Below are 18,803 nucleotides of genomic sequence, written 5' to 3'. Positions count from 1 at the left end.
TGGGTGTCCTTTATGCTCTAAATTGTTATTATTGGGGACCTTAAAAAAAATTTCCTTTAGTTTTGTGTTTGAGAAGATAAGATAGATTTTTTTGGGTTTATTGTATTGAAAAATATGTTTGAAATGATAGTGGAATGTAAATTGACCAAATTACCCCTATTGCTATTTAATTGCACATATTTGTTAATGGCCACGTGGCCACCATTCCTCCCACATTAGAAACTGAAATCTGCTTTGACACGTGGCCACATTTACCAATCAATTATCACATGGTGCAAACAAGAATAATGCTTGGGACCCCTTTTTGGGGGTCACCCCTCACCCCCCTTTGCCACGTGACAGGGGGTGATTAGAGGAGTAGGAAAAAAAAGAAAAAGAAAAAGAAAAGGTAACCAATGAGAGAGAGAGGGAGTCAAAGGGGGTGGGGGGAAAAGGAGGGATGAATCATTACTCGTGCAAACAATTGTTACCAAAATAAATTCAAATGAATTAATTAATCAAGTTCCTGTTACGTTGCCATATTAAAATTAATTAAAATTTTCATTTAATTGAAAATTGCATCTATTTCTTCATAAAATAAAAACAATTTGTTTGTCAACATTCGTTTTAATTTTCACATATAAAATTTATTTTAATTTTTCATATAAAATTTAATTTTCATTTATTTCAATTTTCACATATAAAATTTTATTTTATTTTAATTTTTCATTTATTTTAATTTTCACATATAAAATTTAATTTTCACAATTTATTTTAATTTTTCATTTTATTCGAATAAGATTTAGTACTTCAAAAAATCATTCTCCGTACACGAATTACTAATTTAAATAATTTGTTACAATTCCATTGCAATGCGGAAATACAAATTACAAATTACACAAACACATAAACTAGATAACAAGCATTTCACAATAGTCCTTGACTCCGTATGTGAAACAAATAGTCATGGATGCGCACGCGAACTCTTGCCATATCTACATCCGTATCTCCAACCATGAGGCCATCATCCATATTTTGTCCGCCTTCCGCGGCGGGCATGTCATCTGGAACAGAGGAACAGCTGACATGTTCGTTGTGTGCATTAGCAGCTATCTCGTGCCTACGGATGAAATTGTATAAGGCCATTGACGCACCAACCAATGACACCTGCACCGTCGCAAAATCATAGTCTAGCATGTTGTTTAGGAACTTCCACTGCAATTTCCACGCTTCAAATGTTCTTTCCACCACGCTCCTCAATGACGCGTGTGCCTCGTTAAACAATTCTCTTGGGTTATCGGGTTGTCCACGATCCCGGAACTCTGCTTGGTGATACCGGGATTTTTTGTATGGTGCCAAATACCCCTTCTTGTTTGCATATCCCGCATCCACAAGGTAATATTTACCTACATTTGGTCAATCAATTAAAGATTTTCAACAAAATTAATAATTGAGTACTTAATTTCAAATGTGTTACCTTCTTGGGGGTGCGGGAACGGTATATGTTCGTTCCCAATTATTTCGTTAAAGATGCGACTGTCATGCATGCTTCCTTCCTAACCACAAGATATGAAAATGAAGCACATGTCGAAGTCGCATACTGCTAGTATGTTTTGGGTTGGATATCCTTTGCGACCGTAATATGTGCCAGCATCACGGGCAGGCAACATGGCTTCTACATGAGTACCGTCCAACGCTCCTATACAATGCTGCACCAATAACGTACATGACATGAGATTTACGTACATTACATAAAATCAAAATTAACCGATAACGGCAACCAATATGTCAACCTTGAAAGGCACGTATTTCTCTCTAGATCGCAAATATGAATGCCTATTATTTTGATCTCTGGTGGGCTTACAATGCACTTGGTGAACAACTTCATCGCTTCCAACACTGCATGGAAATGTCACGACACAGTTTCTCCCAAGTGTTGGAAGCGTTCCTGAAGTTTTCAGTTTTTGCATCCGTCTAACGTATGGATGAAAATCGCAACACTTTCTTCAATGTATAATTCATGGGGTCTTGTAGGTACCCGTAAACGTCGCTTCGCAATGTGTCACACAACGCTTAAAACACAAACAGCGGCATATGCAAATTTTGTTCACGTCTACCTATGTGCCCATCAAACAATTCTTGAATCCATGCACGATCGGCCAAAATAGAAGTTCGGCATGGGATCTTCTCCATGTACTTCAGGTAATATTCCATTGCATGCTGCGCAGCATCACCGATTACGCTTTTTTGTAGGTCTTCTTCTTCCTCTGCGAGTTCGATGATTACATGATCGTAATTTCTATAGTTGCTGCTTTGACCTTTCCACATTATTCGTTGATGACTCCTACAATGCACACAACACATAAATCAATTATCTAGTTGCAAACTAAGCACATTTGGACCAGTAATGTTCAACCATAAATTGCGACACATTAACTATCCATTACGTTACATGCAACCATTAAAGTGAACTATGCCCAAAAGTAAAGGTTACAACATGATCCTATATTGCGCAAGACAAAAGTATGTACCGTCCACAAAAGTATAGTAACAATAACTACATCACTGTGAAACCATAGAAAAAAACAAAACAACTTAAAAAAAAGACCCACAGAACTAGGCCACAAAAAACACAAAAGGACATGAAAACCAAAGACGTCCCATTTTTGCGTGAAAGACCAAACCGAAGTACTCACAGGCCTTTTGAAACTTGCAATGCCTGAAGCCAACCAACTACATTCTCATCATCTGGCATGCGCATCAATATTTTCCGGTAATCCGCGTTCTCTAACGCAATGCAGGCGAAATGGAACAGTGGGGTGCTGATGAAGTTCGGAATAGCCATAAGCCACTGCATACATGGTTCAAGGCCATACTTCTGTGATGCACCAGTTCCGTGCCTGACCGTCAAGTGCTTCTGTGTTTCAATCGCCTTAGACAGATGGTTAAAACTATCCGCAAGAACCGATGCTCCAATAGAAACCTTTTTCGACTTTCTACTAGTGCTACCTCCTTTTTTCCGCTTTGTCCCGAGGTCTGCTTCGTCAAGGTGGACGGTGGGGGAGTTTGGAGGTGAGTTAACGACCGGTCTGTACGGCTCGGTAAATGGTGCCAACCTAGGAGAGTCCACTGAGTCAGATTCACCTTCGCCAACATCCACAGCCTTCTCCCCCCCAGCGTCTAATGGTGTTTTCCAGTCGCAGTTGCAACGGTGAATACTTTGCGCATCAAATCTTCATGCTCCAATGGTTTTGTCTTGAACTTGTAAGTGATCTTGTTTGTCTGCAAATGGGAAATGAAAGTACAATTTAATTTTTCCGTCAGTGACATGGGACATTCAACGAACAAGTGACTTTCAGTTACATGTGTGTACAAAATTACACGGGCTACTTATTACGTACAATAAAATATATGTTCGTGCATACCGATTTGAGATTGTCCCACCATCCTCCGACGTTGTGAACAACCCAGTTTCCCTATCAAACCCAATGCCAGTCACACCCTTACTGGTATCCATCAACTTGATCCAGGCCTACCATTCCTTTTTCAAACTGCTGTACTTGTTCTTAAGTGGTGTAATGTCATGACGTCTACCCGTGCGCTTAGCGAATTTCAGTGCGATTTCATTATACCCTGTTCTGGTTATGATTGTACCTACTCGACGACCCGCTAATATTGCGTCCCTAACACACTGTAAGAAGATTTATGTCACTACATTGTCCCAGTTCGCCTTATGTGCATTATCTAAGCCATCAACAATGCCTTCAGTACCTGATGGGCCAACCCTTTTATTCTTAGACGGGGTGCAAAGGGACGACCGTGTTGCAGCCATTACACTAATGTGAGAGGACATATTGTATACATTAGAACGCAGTTGATTAATACATTTCAAACATAAATTATGAACAATACGTACAACACAACTTCCACAGTTTGATAAAAAGTAGTACGATAATTACTAACAACATGTAGCGTTTACATAACAACGATGACAATGCATTTACTTGTTCAACATAGTACTTCTTCAAGACACTAACAAATGTATACATATTGACGAAGGGGTTTTTACGGGGTTTACATTCGCAATAATAAGATGATGACCATGATGCACAACACACAAATCACCGTTTTCATTAAACGCAAAGTATTGAAAATGTTCACGACATCAGCTCGTAACTGCATGACATCGGTTGACCCAGAGTCATGGTCGGGGATCCTTGTCCCTGATTCGTCACACCAACCAATCCAATTACCACATTACTGATGAGTGAGAAACGTAAAACAGTTATTAGTTATGGGAATTACAGTGTGCATATAACTGGAGTGACAAATAATCATTTGGTACAACTCACCACGGGCCGGGTGCAAACATAATATGCACGCCCAGGATTTTTGTGAGATCTGGATACCTTCACAAGACAATGGCCATAGCCACAAGCACACATGCGTTGTAGCCATGTCGACGTGGCAGTGGAAAAAGAGGAAGCCACATGACTACACAGAGAGCAAGCACATGACTACAACAGCACCACCGATTGGGGTTATAATTGCAATACAAGTATTCCAAAGCTAATGTAACAGATAATATATTACAGAAAAAGAATGAAGGAATAACAATCTATTTTTTTTACATCCCATTTTTGTGAACAGCATAACAGATTGACTAAATTGTTATTTAAGCAAACTGGAACAGCTGTGGGCACTTCAAATGCAATGCACAGTTAACACTTGTCCATTAGTAGACATAAAGATTTTTGTGTCCATGTGTTAACCACATTTGTGTGCCTTTGGGAAAAACCTAAACGAACGCTGTTTTTTTTTTTTGTTATAATCAATTAATTACTAATTCATGAAATCTATACCTGGTGAAGGATACCAAAAAGGCAACAACATTCCAATACAAATTTCAATACCTCATAGAATTGCAAAACAAATTCATAACGTACCATAACTCATAAATTCCAATACACCAATTGTTACGACGCAATTATAAAATCAACCCATAAATTGGAAAACATTCCGGAGGAAAAGAAAAAAAAAAGAAAAAGAATTACAAAATGAATATGGAGGTCCAAAACAGTATGGCACATTTAGCATATACCAAGACTCATCTTTAGCATATACCAAGTCATATTAGAAAATGAAAAAATAAATGAAGAGTATAATAATAGACGAAACGGCCCAATTCAATAATCTCCAAACATGAACTCCAAAAAAAAAAATAAAAAGAGAAAAAAAGAAAAAAAAGCCATTAAAGTATTTGCCCAATCTTATGGACGACACTTCCAACATTTATTTGCTGAATCTGCTATTCCATAACAAAAATCCCAACACTCTGAACCACGAAATTATTTATTCAATAAATTAGGGCCTACAAAGAACAGGTTCAATGAAATTAGAAAAGATGTATTTTTTCCCAAACTAAAAATTCATCAAATGTAAATTAGAAATTTTATTAATTTTTTGATGAAACCAAAATTTCATATATGGGAATAATTTTGGAAAAGAAAAAAAAAATTAAGTTTGAGAAATTTTGTCCATGTTTTGTACTCTACACAGGAAATGAAATTCATTGGAAAAAAAAAAAAAAAAAAAAAAAAAAAACGATGCAGACAACTTCTAGATGGTCTGTGCCAAATTCATTTTTTAACATTGTAGTTGTTATGTAGATGGCAAAAAGGGTCAAAAAAAATTTTGGTGAAGAAAATCTGAACAAAACCCAAAATGAAGGAAGACGGTAAAAAGGAAAAATGGGTTGCATTGCAATGTAATTTCTGTTGCACACGAGCAGATGAAGATAAGTAGGAAGATCGGTTACTGAACGACGAACGGAGAAAAAAAAATTGCAGAGGAGAACTATTGTAAATTACGTTGCAGATCGGTGAAGATAAATTTCAGATAATGGCGTTTGCCAACCGTACCTTAGTAGGTCCTCAACGATCGGCCACTTTGTCTTCCGTAACAGTGCCGCCGGAGTGAGCCGCCGGAGAGGTAGTCGACTCGGTCAAAGCGTCCAGGTAGAGAGCTTCTGTGAGAGTTTTTTGAGATATGAGAGATGAATGTCATAGTGCCAAATAGGTAGAGCAATGGAGGGTAAAAACGTCATTTTACGCACGAAGTGCCATACAGCTGGACTTAGCTTATTGACTCGGCTACAGTGCGCCTTTTTTGAATTTTTTTCCGTTGTGAATAAAATCTGCACCAACCTGGGTTCCCAAACACCGTCACAAGGTGTATCGAGAGTAACATAAAATTCTAAATAATTAAACAGAGCGTACTGAGAGATTTAGAGTACTTAATATTTTTTTTAGTGTAAATAATATCTCTTGTAAGGCTTGGACTTAATGTTTTGATCCACGAATGACCCAACCCAACGAGTCAGGAAACAATACATTAAGTGAAACATAATTATATAAGAAAACAGTCATGAAAACACATTAGGCTATGCTCGGTTAATGAATTTGGGAAGAAATTTAAAAAGGTATACGAAATGTAAGTTAAATATATTTATATTTCATTCACATTCACATTTATCTACTTTTTTCGTTTCCCTTTTGAATTTCTATCTGAACCAAATATAGTTAGGAAAACCATTTTGCGGCCTAAGGATAGCCCCATGCCAACCCTCAACTACAGGTGAAAGGATATTGGTTTAGATTTGTTGAACTGTTTAGGAATGGCTACGGGGCAGGGGTGGGGGCATGGTCAGGAATCACACTCTCCATCCCTGATCCCTGATGGTAAAAATTTCCACGTCTCCAACCCCGATCCTCGACAGGAACCTATCACCGTCCCCGTCCCTACCCTCTAACGGGGATCAGGTTTTACCGACCCTGAAAATTCCCCAGACCAAAAAAAAAAAAAAAAACCAAACAGCAACAGCAACAACAATTCAACATCCTCAACATCATCAAACAACATCATCAACATCATAGAGAGGGAGAGAGATCTGAGTAGAGAGCGAGAGAGAGAGAAAACTGCTCAGATCTGTCGTAGCAGAGAGAACCGATGCCCGAGTATGGAGGTTCCACAACTCTGGCATCGTGGCAAAGAGAGAGATCAAATTCGGTGCTCTGACATCGCGGCAGAGAGAGAGAGATCAGATTCGGTGCTCTGGCATCGCGACGACTCTGATTCGTTGTTCTCTCTCTTTGAGTGAGTGAGAGGGAGAGAGAGATGAGAGACGATGAGGAAGAGAGAGAGAGAGAGAGAGAGAGAAATAGTCAATCAAAAAGTGCATATATATATATATATATATACCACTTTGGGAACAAACGAGACCGGGGGCCTGGACACTTATTACCATCTCTGGCCTGAAATTGATCGATGATTGATTTTTAAATACCATCCCTATCCCATCAGGAGTATTTTTCGAGAAAAAACTGTTCAAATCGGAGTCGGGGGATTGGGTCCCCGTTAGGTCAGTTTCAAATTGTCATCCCTAGAACCGTTACTCTAGAAGGATCGCTCACTTGCCTGTGTATCCATGCAATGAGGCCCATTTCGAAACTCATATTAATTATTCTAATTGTTCTATTTTTAGGATATATATGTCTATAAAAAATGAAATTAATCAGATATCGATAATTCTTTCATCAAAACACATTTGTATAAAAAAAAATGATAACTGTTGTTTTACATAATAAAATTAAATATGAATATAATTTGATGAAAAAGCTAATAATGTCCAATTAACAAAAAAATTTATAAGTTTATTCCACACGACATATTCTAAAAACTCAACCATTCAGATCATTAAATTGAAACACCTACACCAGTCACGTAACAGTGACTTCTATGCTTCACGCATTGCAAGTCACTACAATAGCTTTGATTTTTTGACAAGAGAACATGAAACTAGAAAAGTAACCCACAGAAGAATGTTGAACTCTGTTTTGGCAGCTAAAATGTATTTATGACCCAAATGATTTATGCTTTATTTGTTTAAAGCACAATATTTTTTGGCCAAGAACGATTTTTTATAGATTGGTTGGGATCTTAAAACTAATGTATTAATGATTATATTACTAGTAATGGTGGGAGTGGTGGAGGTGCAGTGGCCTTGATAAGACTAGTCCCAAAAAACTACAAGATGTGTCCCACCAAAAAATAAGCTTGTTTTTTTTTTTATTTTTTGATACGCAAAAGTTAATTATTAATTGTTAGATTAAATAAGTTGATCTTTCCACCATTTGCAAAACAACGAGGGCTTTCCCGCTTAATTCAACTCTCCGTAGAGTTGAACCCTAAACCCTTAGGATAGTCGGCCAACTAAGCTAGGCTTAGTTGGCTCCAAAAACAAGCTTGTCATCTGCTTTTGTCAAACCAAAAGCCAGAAAATGTGAAAAAAAATTCAAAAAATATTTTTTTGCTGAATCAAACAGAACAATAAACCATCATAACAATTCTCCAGCCACTCATAAATTTGCAACCAAGCAACAAAGGAGCAAAGCAGGCATAGCCAGAACATAAACAAACCATGGTGTCAAAACAGAAACGGAGTACTGATACACCATGGAAACAAACAGGATCCAAGTGCTGTTTTGAGTCAAGAGGACAGTCACACCAAATAAACTAAAAGGATCCAAGTTACTGCTTGGGTCAAAAGTCACACAACAAGCCAGATACTTACTATATACAACCATACATCTAACCTACCGTTTTTACACAAGGAGAGAAAAGCTTATGGGGCTTTCAAGCCTTAACAGAAGAACATGGAATTGCACACATTCTCTTGCAATCGGGGCAACTGAGGGACAGGAACAGCTCCAGCAGATGTCACTCCACCGTGGCTTGAGGAAGTTTCTGACATGTCCTCAAATTTCATAAACTGCCCCATCTGAGTGGCAGCCAAGTGGGCATAACATATTGGAGCGACTGCAAACACACACACGCAAGAGAGTGAGAGAGAGAGAGAAGGCGAACCATTACTCTTCTATGGGAATCATATAGAATGTCATGCATTTGAGTAACTCAACAACTATCTTGATTGAATCATCACATGTGATAACTAAACTACCATTAGCATTTGACCAAAAAAGTATCTATAGTCACCAATCCCGTGTTTGACACACACAGGTGCGATATTGTTTTGTGCTTGAAATTGAGAAGGCTAATTACAAAACACCAACACAGCCTGTTGATGTTTCTGCCTGATAAGAGGCTGCATTTTTATATTAAGAAACAAGAATTACCTACAGAAATTGCAGTAGTGCTTCTCTGGTACCTAAAACAAATCAAAAAACCAACAATTTAGAAGGATATATATTGTTTACAGCTCTAGACATATGCTTAAAGTGAAATTGGCTCCAAAGAATGCTTCGTTCAGAATCTACTTACACGTATGACAGGGAATGCACAAGTTCCTGGAGGTCATCAGCTGAAAAGCCAACCTCATCTAACAGGACGTGGTAATGTGTTGGCCTTGTAGTCCCCTATTAAGAAAAACAAGGGTTAAAACAAATAGCCAAAGTTCAATATATTCTCATTGTCTAAGAGTGAAAAGAACAGCCACACTACGACTAAACACTCGTAACTTGCTGCTGCATTATCCTTCATAAATTGCTAAACACTTGTAATTTAATAGAAATTGTAAATCAACTAATGATTCTAGGGATAAAATTCTCTAGCAAATTTTAGAGGAAGCTTACAAGAAAGAGATAAGTGTATTCTAAAGGTGGCAATCTCCCGCCAGAATTTAAGCATTCAATCAGAAGATGAGAATTCTATCGTTTTATAGCGAGACAACTAGCAGGAGAGAGAGAGAGAGAGATTCAAATTTCCACTGACATTAATCATCTATATGATTTAATAATGGCTAAGGTAGTAGCTGCTTCGGCTAAAACAGCCAGTGGCAGTGGAGAGAAGAGAAGGGTAGCGGTCATGGATGAGTTCAGAACATTAACACTATGTTTGGGAGCCAGGACATAAAAGAAAAGAAATGATTAATTAGGTTATAAGAGGAAAAAAAATAAAAAAAAAAATAACTCTGATTTCTCTCCTTGTCTGGTTAGATTTCATACCAGAAAAGAAAAGAAATTATTTTATATTATATTACCAAAATAACCTTTTTATATTTTGTCAATCATTTTATTTCTTTTATTTTTAAAGGGACAAAATTGGTATTATGAAATATAAGAATCCGTTGGTTTCTTCTCTCCCAATCTCTCCACTTTTGGGAAGATTGAAAAAGAGGGTTATAAGAGAAATGGATTTCTCTCTGTTTCTATCCATTTCTTCCCATTTCTCTCCACTTAAATTATCCAAACAAAAAAGAAAAATACATCTCTCTCTCCCTTTCTTCTCTCTCCAAATCACTCAATCCAAACATAGTGTAAATTACCAAGAGAAGATAAGGACAGAATGAGCCCAAAGGGCTTATGGGGGCTCATGGATGTATCGTGTTCTACAGTTGAATTTCACAAGACTAAAATAGGTATTTGACAAAACAAAATGATGTGAGATCAGTAAAGAGTTAATTCCAGAAGTATATGGTAATACTCACAATCATTCCAGCATGTGCACACATGTAAAAATCATTGTTCCGTGGATGACAAACTTTGTTGTCTATCACTGTCCCTGCATAATATAATATAAAATTATTATGGGTTTTATATTCAATGCAAAATTAGATTTTTTACATGATTTTTAAGAGTGCTAACCTGGGGGAACATTGTCAGGAGATCCTGGCTGGAAAAATTTTGTATGGTGATTTTTCTGCGCAACAATCACGACAAACTTGGGCGACCACTTCTCATCAAGGAACTTGCAGGACTGCACAAATACAATAAATTTTCAACTCTTTCTTTTTACCAAGCAGGAGAAGGAGACACAGCATCTAAGCATATTATCAAAGGGCATTAGTTAGCTAGAAAACCTCGATAATTTGATCGAGTTCGATGTTTAGAACTTGATTGAACTGTGATTCACTCACTCCATCCCTAGAAAAATTCACCAACATTATTGATTAAGAATTAAGGTAAAAAACAGAAATGCACGTGGATCTGAGAACCATGAGATGAGCATATATTAGATAGTACAAAGGAAAGTAGAACAATTAAAAAGAAATGAGGAAATACACATGCATGTCCAAAATTTTTATGATGCAGAGACTTATCAAATCTAACAGGGTATGGAGCAATATAGCGTACAAAATTTAAGTAGTGAATGATACATGTGGTCTACGTTACATAGATTTGCATACAGGTGTTGAATGGAAGCATGTGTTTAGGTGTCAAATTCATTTAATTTCATGCCCAATGACACTCAGAAACTGCTAGATTTCATTTTTTAAAATACATCTTTCATCTCTTAAAAATGAAATGTTTACAAACTAACATCAGCATTTTATGCATGATAAACTCCAACACAAACATCCCCGTTTGGCACATGTCCAACTAGACATGCCACACATATTTCACACCCATACCCACAAGTCCAACACAGGTACTTCACAAATTTATGAGAGTTCATGTAAGATGCATGTGATACTCTGATGTACAAAATTCGTTCCATTATCCCAATAAAACTATTACACATAACAAACAGTGTCCGGATCCATGGTTACCATTTATCCCATCATTCAACATATACAATATGAATGCCATAGCGTTAGCCCCACGCATTGTTTATAATTGATTTTGATGATAACAATATAGATTTAAGAAGATAATAAGTTAATTTTATTCCAATCTCAAATATCCCTCAATAGAAAGGTAGTTCTCTGCTAATATCATCTCACATTTTCTCCATCAGTTGCTTCTCAACTATTTTTGTATCTTTATTGTGCTCTATGATTTTATTTTCATGCCATTATTGCTTAAAGAAAAATTAGAGAGCAGAGAAGATAATAATCCAGGTATGATGCAGTAAACATACTTACAATTGGCCAAATGGAGAAGAAATAATTACCTGAATAAGATAATTTGATCAGGCTTCCTTTTCCCCGAACTAACATAGAAATCCAGTAAAAGCTCCCTGAAATTGAAAGAGAGAGTCTTGCTTTGCCTCAATGAAGTCGTAATCATAATCACAGGAATACAACTAGAACTAAATTACATGAATAATTTGAATGGCATTTAATCAGCAGCATTACTAAATCAAGCAATCAACAAAATTTGGAAACAAGGAACAGAGAATGCATGGATGGAAGCAGGTACAATGGCTACAAATTCATATTAAAAACAAATTCCCACCTAAATATGCCTTCATCTTCGGTGTCAGAAACACGCTTATACAAGGAATCTATCATCTCAACCTTGGGGGACTGTGTGCGGACTGATGCCCTATATCGTGAAATCAGAGGCCAGTGCCTCGAGCTCACTACCTATGAATTTGAATAAGATAAAACAAATCAATTTAAATGATAGTTAATCAGAGTCAAGCTGATATATATATTTATTTATTTATCTTTCCTTTTTTCTTCTTGTTTTTCATTTGGGGAGAGTCATTATCATTAGAACTAAGAAGCATGGGATTTGTGTATGCATTTGGAAGTGCTTCTTAGGTACTAAGAAACATGAAAGGATTTATTTTTTATTTTTTGCAGGAGTATATGGGCATATAGAAACCCACAGATGAGTAAAAGGTAGCTTGTTACCGCAGCAATTGATGGTATATCAGACTGGCCAGGAGAGCCATGTGAGACATCCATACCAAGAATTAGGGTGGGAACCTTGGATACCAAGGGAATAGAAGGAGCATGTTCAACAGCTAACATTGAGTTCAACCCACCCAGCTGCAAGAAATAAGAAGATGATGAAAGTGCTGTATTTGAATATCAGAACTTCAGACACTATTGAAGAACATTTGAGGAATTACAAATTTACATAGTATCTCACCTTTGCATTGATCTTGAGGAGAACGTTTGTCAAATATTGGTCATTGACTCTTGTTGGTGCAATGCATTGAGTTACAATTCCAAAATCAGCAAGATTCTTTTTCTTCCATGGACCTTAAGAGGTTAAATGATTTTCTTCATTAAACACTATCAAAGAAAACGACGTGGACAAAACATTAAATAAATCATATCAAACAAACCATAAAGATCAGAGTTCTTCCGCTCCGGAAGAAGACAAAGAAGAAATTGAGGAGCCCCTGGAAGTTTGGATTGTATCTGTTCAAACATCTTTTCCACCCTAACCAGAGGTGGGGCCCGTCGATTTTGAGCATTCTCTTCAAATACATCAAATGGAGGTTCGACATGCTACAAGAACAAAAGGGACTTATTTGTTGTATTTTGAATAAAATAGCAGTGAACCTACATTAAACATAAATGACAGAACGTACAATTCCTTTCATGTCTCCACATTTGATCATATCTCTAACAAGGCCACGTACGTCGCACCGAGCCGAAAAGTTTACAACAGCCCAGCGCTCTATCTTTGTTGGGTCCACTAGTTTCTATACAGCAGCAAATAAAATATTTTAAGAATCACAGAATCAGTCTAAGCAAGAGAAGGATTAGAAAATTAAAAAAGGAAATAAAGGTGAAAAGAAAAATATGATGAGCACCTTATTATTAAAATTCCACCGGCCATTTCGAGGAAAGAAGTCTTCTCCATTTCCCACTTTCAACTATTGTAGAATAAACTATAGTTAGTCTAAAATCCAGTATAGTGGTGTATGGAAATAAAACAGATAACAAAAAGAAAACAGAATTAGATAAATACCCTTGGAGCTGGGAGCACTCGGCCTTCAACTTGGGTGAAGTTACTACTGATTGAAATTCCACAAGACCGCAGCATAGGCTCAGCATCATAATTGTTGATTTTAAGAGCCTGTCAAAACCAAAAAAAGACTTGAGACATTGCAAGGCACAATAGGAACCAAGCTTTCAGGGAAGACACCTACATCAGTCAATACTTTCATCCTTTCTTGTGGCTTTTGTCTTGATTTCTCCACTAGTGAAGCTCTTTGAAAAGTTGACAGTGCTTTTGTATAGCGTTGTAATGACACCAAGGAACAAAGCTGAAAAGCAATGCCACCATTGAATTTCATATACAAAAATTGGATGTATACGGCTTTTTAACTGAACAGAACACTACAATAATTCATCATTGCACCTCAAGAGGGAAGTAAGTAGGGCGCTTTGGCTTCCCAACATTAATGCATGGCAGATCAGCAGAATAACGCAACTCTATGTTGCGGTAATTCACAAAATAATCATAGACAGTCACTTCAAGTGTTTGAACTTCGCCATCATCATCCTTTCCCTTTTGCTTTAAAGAAAACCTATAACATGCATAGAAAGAAGTCAGCCATTAAATTAAAACTCAATTATCTGACAATTCATATACTTGAGAGAGAAGAAATAATAATGATTCTTGGTAAGAACAGTATAATCATAAACTCTATAAGAACTCTATGGCCCACTCAGGGTGAGCTAAGGAAAAGAGAACTATAGGGAAGCATACATTTGCTCTTTGCAGGGCTTCTCACTCAATCCAGTTATTTTGCACTCAGAATTTGAGGGACTTGTCTTTATCCTCAAATTCTTTAGCGTACGTTTGGCCTAATCAAAACAAGAAAGATTCAACATCATGAGGGGAGGGTGGGGGGAGGAGGAGGAGGAGGAGGAGGAGGAGAATGAATGAATGAATGAATATTAACATGTTATCAAATTAACAATGTTAAGGCGGAAAATTTGCTACCTTCGCCCAGTCAATTGAAAAGGGATCTTTTACATTTTGGTTTGCAATCAGAAAATCCACAACTGGCCCGGGCTGGATAATCATGGTGGTAGATACATCTAAAAATGAAAGTAACAGAAATATTATGAACAGCATAACACAACTGCATATAGCGTGCCTGCCTGTGTGTATGTCTATTACCTATGTTCAGAGACAAGCCACCCTGGGTAGTTCGGAAACTAGAATGGAATCCCCTGCAGCCAAGTACACCACCCCCCACATCTGCAAAGTTCCTCGGGTCGTTATGAAAGAAAGATTGACGAACAAGGAGGCAACCCCTGAAATGCACCTCATTAAGTTAGAAAGCACATAAATCAGGCGTTGTAACTTCTAAGTATGTAAGTATGATACATACTGTTTTGCAGCATGCTGTCTCAGAATAATATCCAGAACTCTTAGGGCTTCCTGAGAGTTCTCCGACTCATGACCACGCAATGCATTTGCAATGGCCTGCATAGGAATTTTAGCTGCAAAGCTAATTTCCACCTTAAAAGTTTTAGATTGGTATGGCCTTCGTTGTCTCTTTCGATCATTTCCATTTGGACTTCCGGGGCTGCGATTTCCATTATTTCTGAGAACAAAACAAAAAAAGGAAAAAAAGGTTGAGATATACAGGCAAAACATCAATAACAGCTTACACAAATCAAAGCAATTGAAGACTTGTTATACCTATTTGATGAAACATCCTCAAGCACAACAGTGAATTCAAGTTTGTTCCGAGGAAGAGGACCGATGGTGAACAAGCTCTTCTCACCATCATAAGCGAAGTCCTTTCCTGCCAGCTCCGTGTCATAAGTCTCATGAACTCTTTCAATCACTCTTCTTCCAGCACCTTTTCCATCAACTGGACGGCCATCTTCATAAGAAACTGAAACCTGTTTAGAGTTTACAAAAAAACCAAAGATGAGTATGAATGAATTATACAACTTTTTAAGTTCCATCAAATTCTACAAAAAGGGGTGAATTAGTATTAACAAGGCATAGGTATAAGATATACACTATAGTGGAAGAAGTGCCCATCAACATTGGTTACATTCACTTTGAAGTGATTAGTTAGGATCGGAACTTTTTGTCCCTTGGATCCCACACCACGCCTAGCCATTGGGACACGCACAGCCTTATTCTTAACTGGTTCAGGAGCATTATCTGCTTCTGCTCGCATCGGAACAACGTCTGCGGGAACAGGTGGAGGAGGTGGCAAAGATTCTGTTGTACCATTTCCATCTTTTTCAAATGTATCCATTACCAGATCCTAACCTGAAAATAACCAAAATACATCTAAAGTTGTAAAAAATATCTGACAGAAATCATAGAAATGAAACCATATCTAGTAAATGCTTCCAAACTAGATGAAAAGAATACAAAGTTGAAACCTATTGAACCAATCAGAAAACTTTAACACCCTGAAGCAATAACGGAACAGCAACTGAAAAGCTATGACAACAAATGGAAGCTGTGAATATCATGAAATCAAGATTGCTGATTCCAGGCAGCAAAGGAAGAAAGTAAAAAAGAAAAAAGAGAGGCATTAAACAGTGAATGCGTCTCAAAACTCCAAAGACAGGCACAGCCTTTAAGTGGTCTACAACATCATAACAGGTTCCAACAACTCTTAAGAATATGTTACCATAAACTATTAACTCTTAAAAAAAACACATTGGAACCTCACTCTGACTCTATAACCGAGAATTAGAAACATTACTAGGTAACAATTACTTAATATTGCTCTTGCAACCATAAAAACATCATGTATAAAGACCGGCTTGAGTATGAGCATAAGAAAAACAAATTTGATAACTTGATAAGCCATAACATGCCACCAGCAGTAGCATGGAGAAACAAGCACAAAAACAAAAACACAAAAAAAAAAAAAAAGAAAAAGGAAAAATGCAGAACATATGTTCAAACTCAAATCACACTATAGACAATTAAAATCATAGGAACAGATGACACTGGAACGGTAAATCATTAGGCTACTGAAGGCGCTCCAATAAGGAAGAGCTGCGAAGAGCACTATATATACATATCAAACAAACTCCACAAAGCAAAAAGATAGTATTGGTTGTTAAAATGTAAAAAAAGTTGCAGATTTAGCATATGAAACTCTCAATACATTTACAACTCCTGATGAGGCTTTCAGACATGAAACTCTAGCACAAAAAATGAGCACTCTTAACAGACAACAGAGCATATACAGTCATGAACCCTTAAAGCCCCCAAAAATAAAGCTTAGATCATTAATCTTGTAGTGCATGCAAATAAAGTTGAAGGACCATAACCTCACCATAGATTAGGAAAAGAAACCAAGAAAATAGATTCCAAGAAAGCTAATTTTTTTTTTTTTGAAAAAATTAAAAAATCAAAAAACAAAACAGAAGTTAAGGGAAAAAAGGAATTCCAGAAGCAATGTTTCAGAGGCTAAAATAGAAAAAGGTTACACAAAAAATACTTCAGGAGTCTACAACATTAGATGTCACAGACCCAAAACAAAGCTAGCTGGGCATTAAGAGAGCCAAAACACAACCAAAATGACCAAGATATGTTGACAGAGACCACAGTGCAGACATGCAGAGCACAAAATGCTAGAAAAGGCAGAGCAAAACTCTCTCTCTCTCTCTCTCTCTCTCTCTCTCTCACACACACACACAATAGAGAGTAAAAAAAAAAAAAAAGGACCCAAAAAGAAAAACAAATAAATAAAGAATGCAGCAAGACGACTACTTTCAAACAGAAATGGCAGAAGAATTTCCAGAAACAAACCCAAGTGAACACATCAGATCAGAAAAGGGTCATACAAGTCAACAAAACCCCATATTATAAGAAATAGAAAATTGCCTAAATGTCAGAGAAGCCACAGCTACAACACAGAGCGGAAACTTTCCCAAAACACTGAAAAGCCAAAAAAAAAAATTAAATAAAGCAAATAAACAGAGATCAAACTCAAACCCAACAGATCAACAAGAAAACATCACTACAAAGCAAGAGCACAACAACATTTTAGAGATTTCAAGCAAAAAACACAAAAAACAACTCTATAAATCACCCAAAAAAAACCCTTTCAAACCCATAACAGAGCTTGAAAGTAGGATCTAAACTCTGAAAATCAAAACATGATATGAAAGAACACATATGAGTACCTGTGAAGAGCAAGAACCCTAAGTGTGTGCTTCTGTGTCAACGCTAAGAAGAAGAAGACGAAGAGAGTGAGGTTGAGCTATAGTGGTAGACAGGCTACTATCTAATAGTTTATGATCCAATTATGTAATTATTTTTTGTTTTATCTCTCTCTGTTTTTCGGATAATCATTTAATAATTTCAAAATATAAATAAATGTTATTTTATAATATTATAATTAATAAAAATAATAAATAAATAAAATATTATATTAAATAATTAAAAAATATAAAAAATATATTAAATAATAATTAATTAAAGAATACAAACATGTGTAAATTATTAAATAATTTTCCGGTTCTTCTATGAGACGTGTGTAATGTAATGTAATGTAAATGTAAAGCCCACTCGCAACCGTTGCAAAACTTTCAAGAGGTTGAGAGAGTAAAGTTTAGGGTTGTTTTGCTCGCACTTCGAAGCGCACGTGTGATGTGGGCATAAAGGCTCTGATCAAATCGGAATCTTCAATTCCTAAGATGCTCAATTTGTAAATTAAAAATGGATTTGCTTGAGATATTTAAGAAATAATTTGAAAATGAAAAGAAAAAAATATGTAAAATTAAATAAAATATAAATATTTTTTTTATATTTTATTTATTTTTTAAAAAAAATAATTGAAAGTATTAAAAATAATGTTTTAATAGAGCCACTAATAATATGACAATAAGTAATAATCTTTTATTTTAGTGGTATGAATGATTTTTGATTTTTTTTTCCCTTTTCTAGATCTTTTTCTAAATCCCAAACCAAACATATTTGCTTTGGGGTTTTAAAAATAATTTTTAAAATTTTTAATTCGCATTTTTATGTTTTTAGTAATTTTTTAAAATATTTTAATTATTTTTTTTATATTTTTTAGATTTACCTAATATTGATATATTTAAAAGGTATAAAATTTGTACAAAATTTTTTTTAAAAAAATTATTGATTACAACAAAATACGAAATTATATTGAATTTT

General features: G+C 36.2%; 2 protein-coding genes across 9 annotated transcripts; both read right to left on the bottom strand.

Annotated features, from left to right (window-relative positions):
- Window positions 1-747: 747 nt before the first annotated feature.
- LOC145789379 (uncharacterized) lies at window positions 748-6,258 on the bottom strand. Of its 7 annotated transcripts, none has more exons than XR_014350024.1 (7): window positions 5,901-6,255; window positions 3,751-3,815; window positions 3,381-3,670; window positions 2,676-3,261; window positions 1,773-2,323; window positions 1,457-1,688; window positions 748-1,385 (listed from the first exon to the last, which is right to left on the bottom strand). XR_014350024.1 is itself a non-coding variant. In XM_082904144.1 (7 exons), the coding sequence occupies exons 4-6, from the start codon at window positions 2,834-2,836 to the stop codon at window positions 1,633-1,635; spliced, it is 444 nt and encodes a 147-aa protein (XP_082760270.1). In that variant the 5' UTR covers window positions 2,837-3,261; window positions 3,405-3,670; window positions 3,751-3,815; window positions 5,901-6,258; the 3' UTR covers window positions 748-1,385; window positions 1,457-1,632. The 7 variants fall into 7 exon arrangements, 1 of the variants encoding a protein (XP_082760270.1); XR_014350023.1 differs by having other exon boundaries at window positions 3,405-3,670; window positions 5,901-6,243; XR_014350025.1 differs by having other exon boundaries at window positions 2,018-2,323; window positions 3,405-3,670; window positions 5,901-6,150.
- Window positions 6,259-8,422: 2,164 nt separating this feature from the next.
- Window positions 8,423-17,948, bottom strand: LOC145806665 (protein argonaute 4-like). Of its 2 annotated transcripts, none has more exons than XM_082904142.1 (23): window positions 17,807-17,948; window positions 15,667-15,926; window positions 15,339-15,544; window positions 15,025-15,240; window positions 14,811-14,947; window positions 14,631-14,728; window positions 14,394-14,491; window positions 14,043-14,211; window positions 13,831-13,947; window positions 13,650-13,757; window positions 13,492-13,554; window positions 13,267-13,380; window positions 13,018-13,183; window positions 12,819-12,931; window positions 12,578-12,715; window positions 12,174-12,304; window positions 11,890-11,955; window positions 10,856-10,919; window positions 10,641-10,752; window positions 10,484-10,557; window positions 9,319-9,413; window positions 9,174-9,205; window positions 8,423-8,856 (listed from the first exon to the last, which is right to left on the bottom strand). In XM_082904142.1, the coding sequence occupies exons 2-23, from the start codon at window positions 15,910-15,912 to the stop codon at window positions 8,681-8,683; spliced, it is 2,739 nt and encodes a 912-aa protein (XP_082760268.1). In that variant the 5' UTR covers window positions 15,913-15,926; window positions 17,807-17,948; the 3' UTR covers window positions 8,423-8,680. The 2 variants fall into 2 exon arrangements, with proteins under 2 accessions (XP_082760268.1, XP_082760269.1); XM_082904143.1 differs by lacking the exon at window positions 17,807-17,948 and adding an exon at window positions 17,505-17,660.
- Window positions 17,949-18,803: the final 855 nt, after the last annotated feature.

The sequence above is a fragment of the Camellia sinensis genome, chromosome 14 (genome assembly GCF_055761805.1).
Source record: "Camellia sinensis isolate YWXY chromosome 14, ASM5576180v1, whole genome shotgun sequence".
In the NCBI taxonomy this organism is placed as follows: Eukaryota; Viridiplantae; Streptophyta; class Magnoliopsida; order Ericales; family Theaceae; genus Camellia; species Camellia sinensis.
The sequence above is the reverse complement of the archived record's forward strand: the minus strand, read 5'-3'. Positions and strand labels throughout refer to the sequence as shown.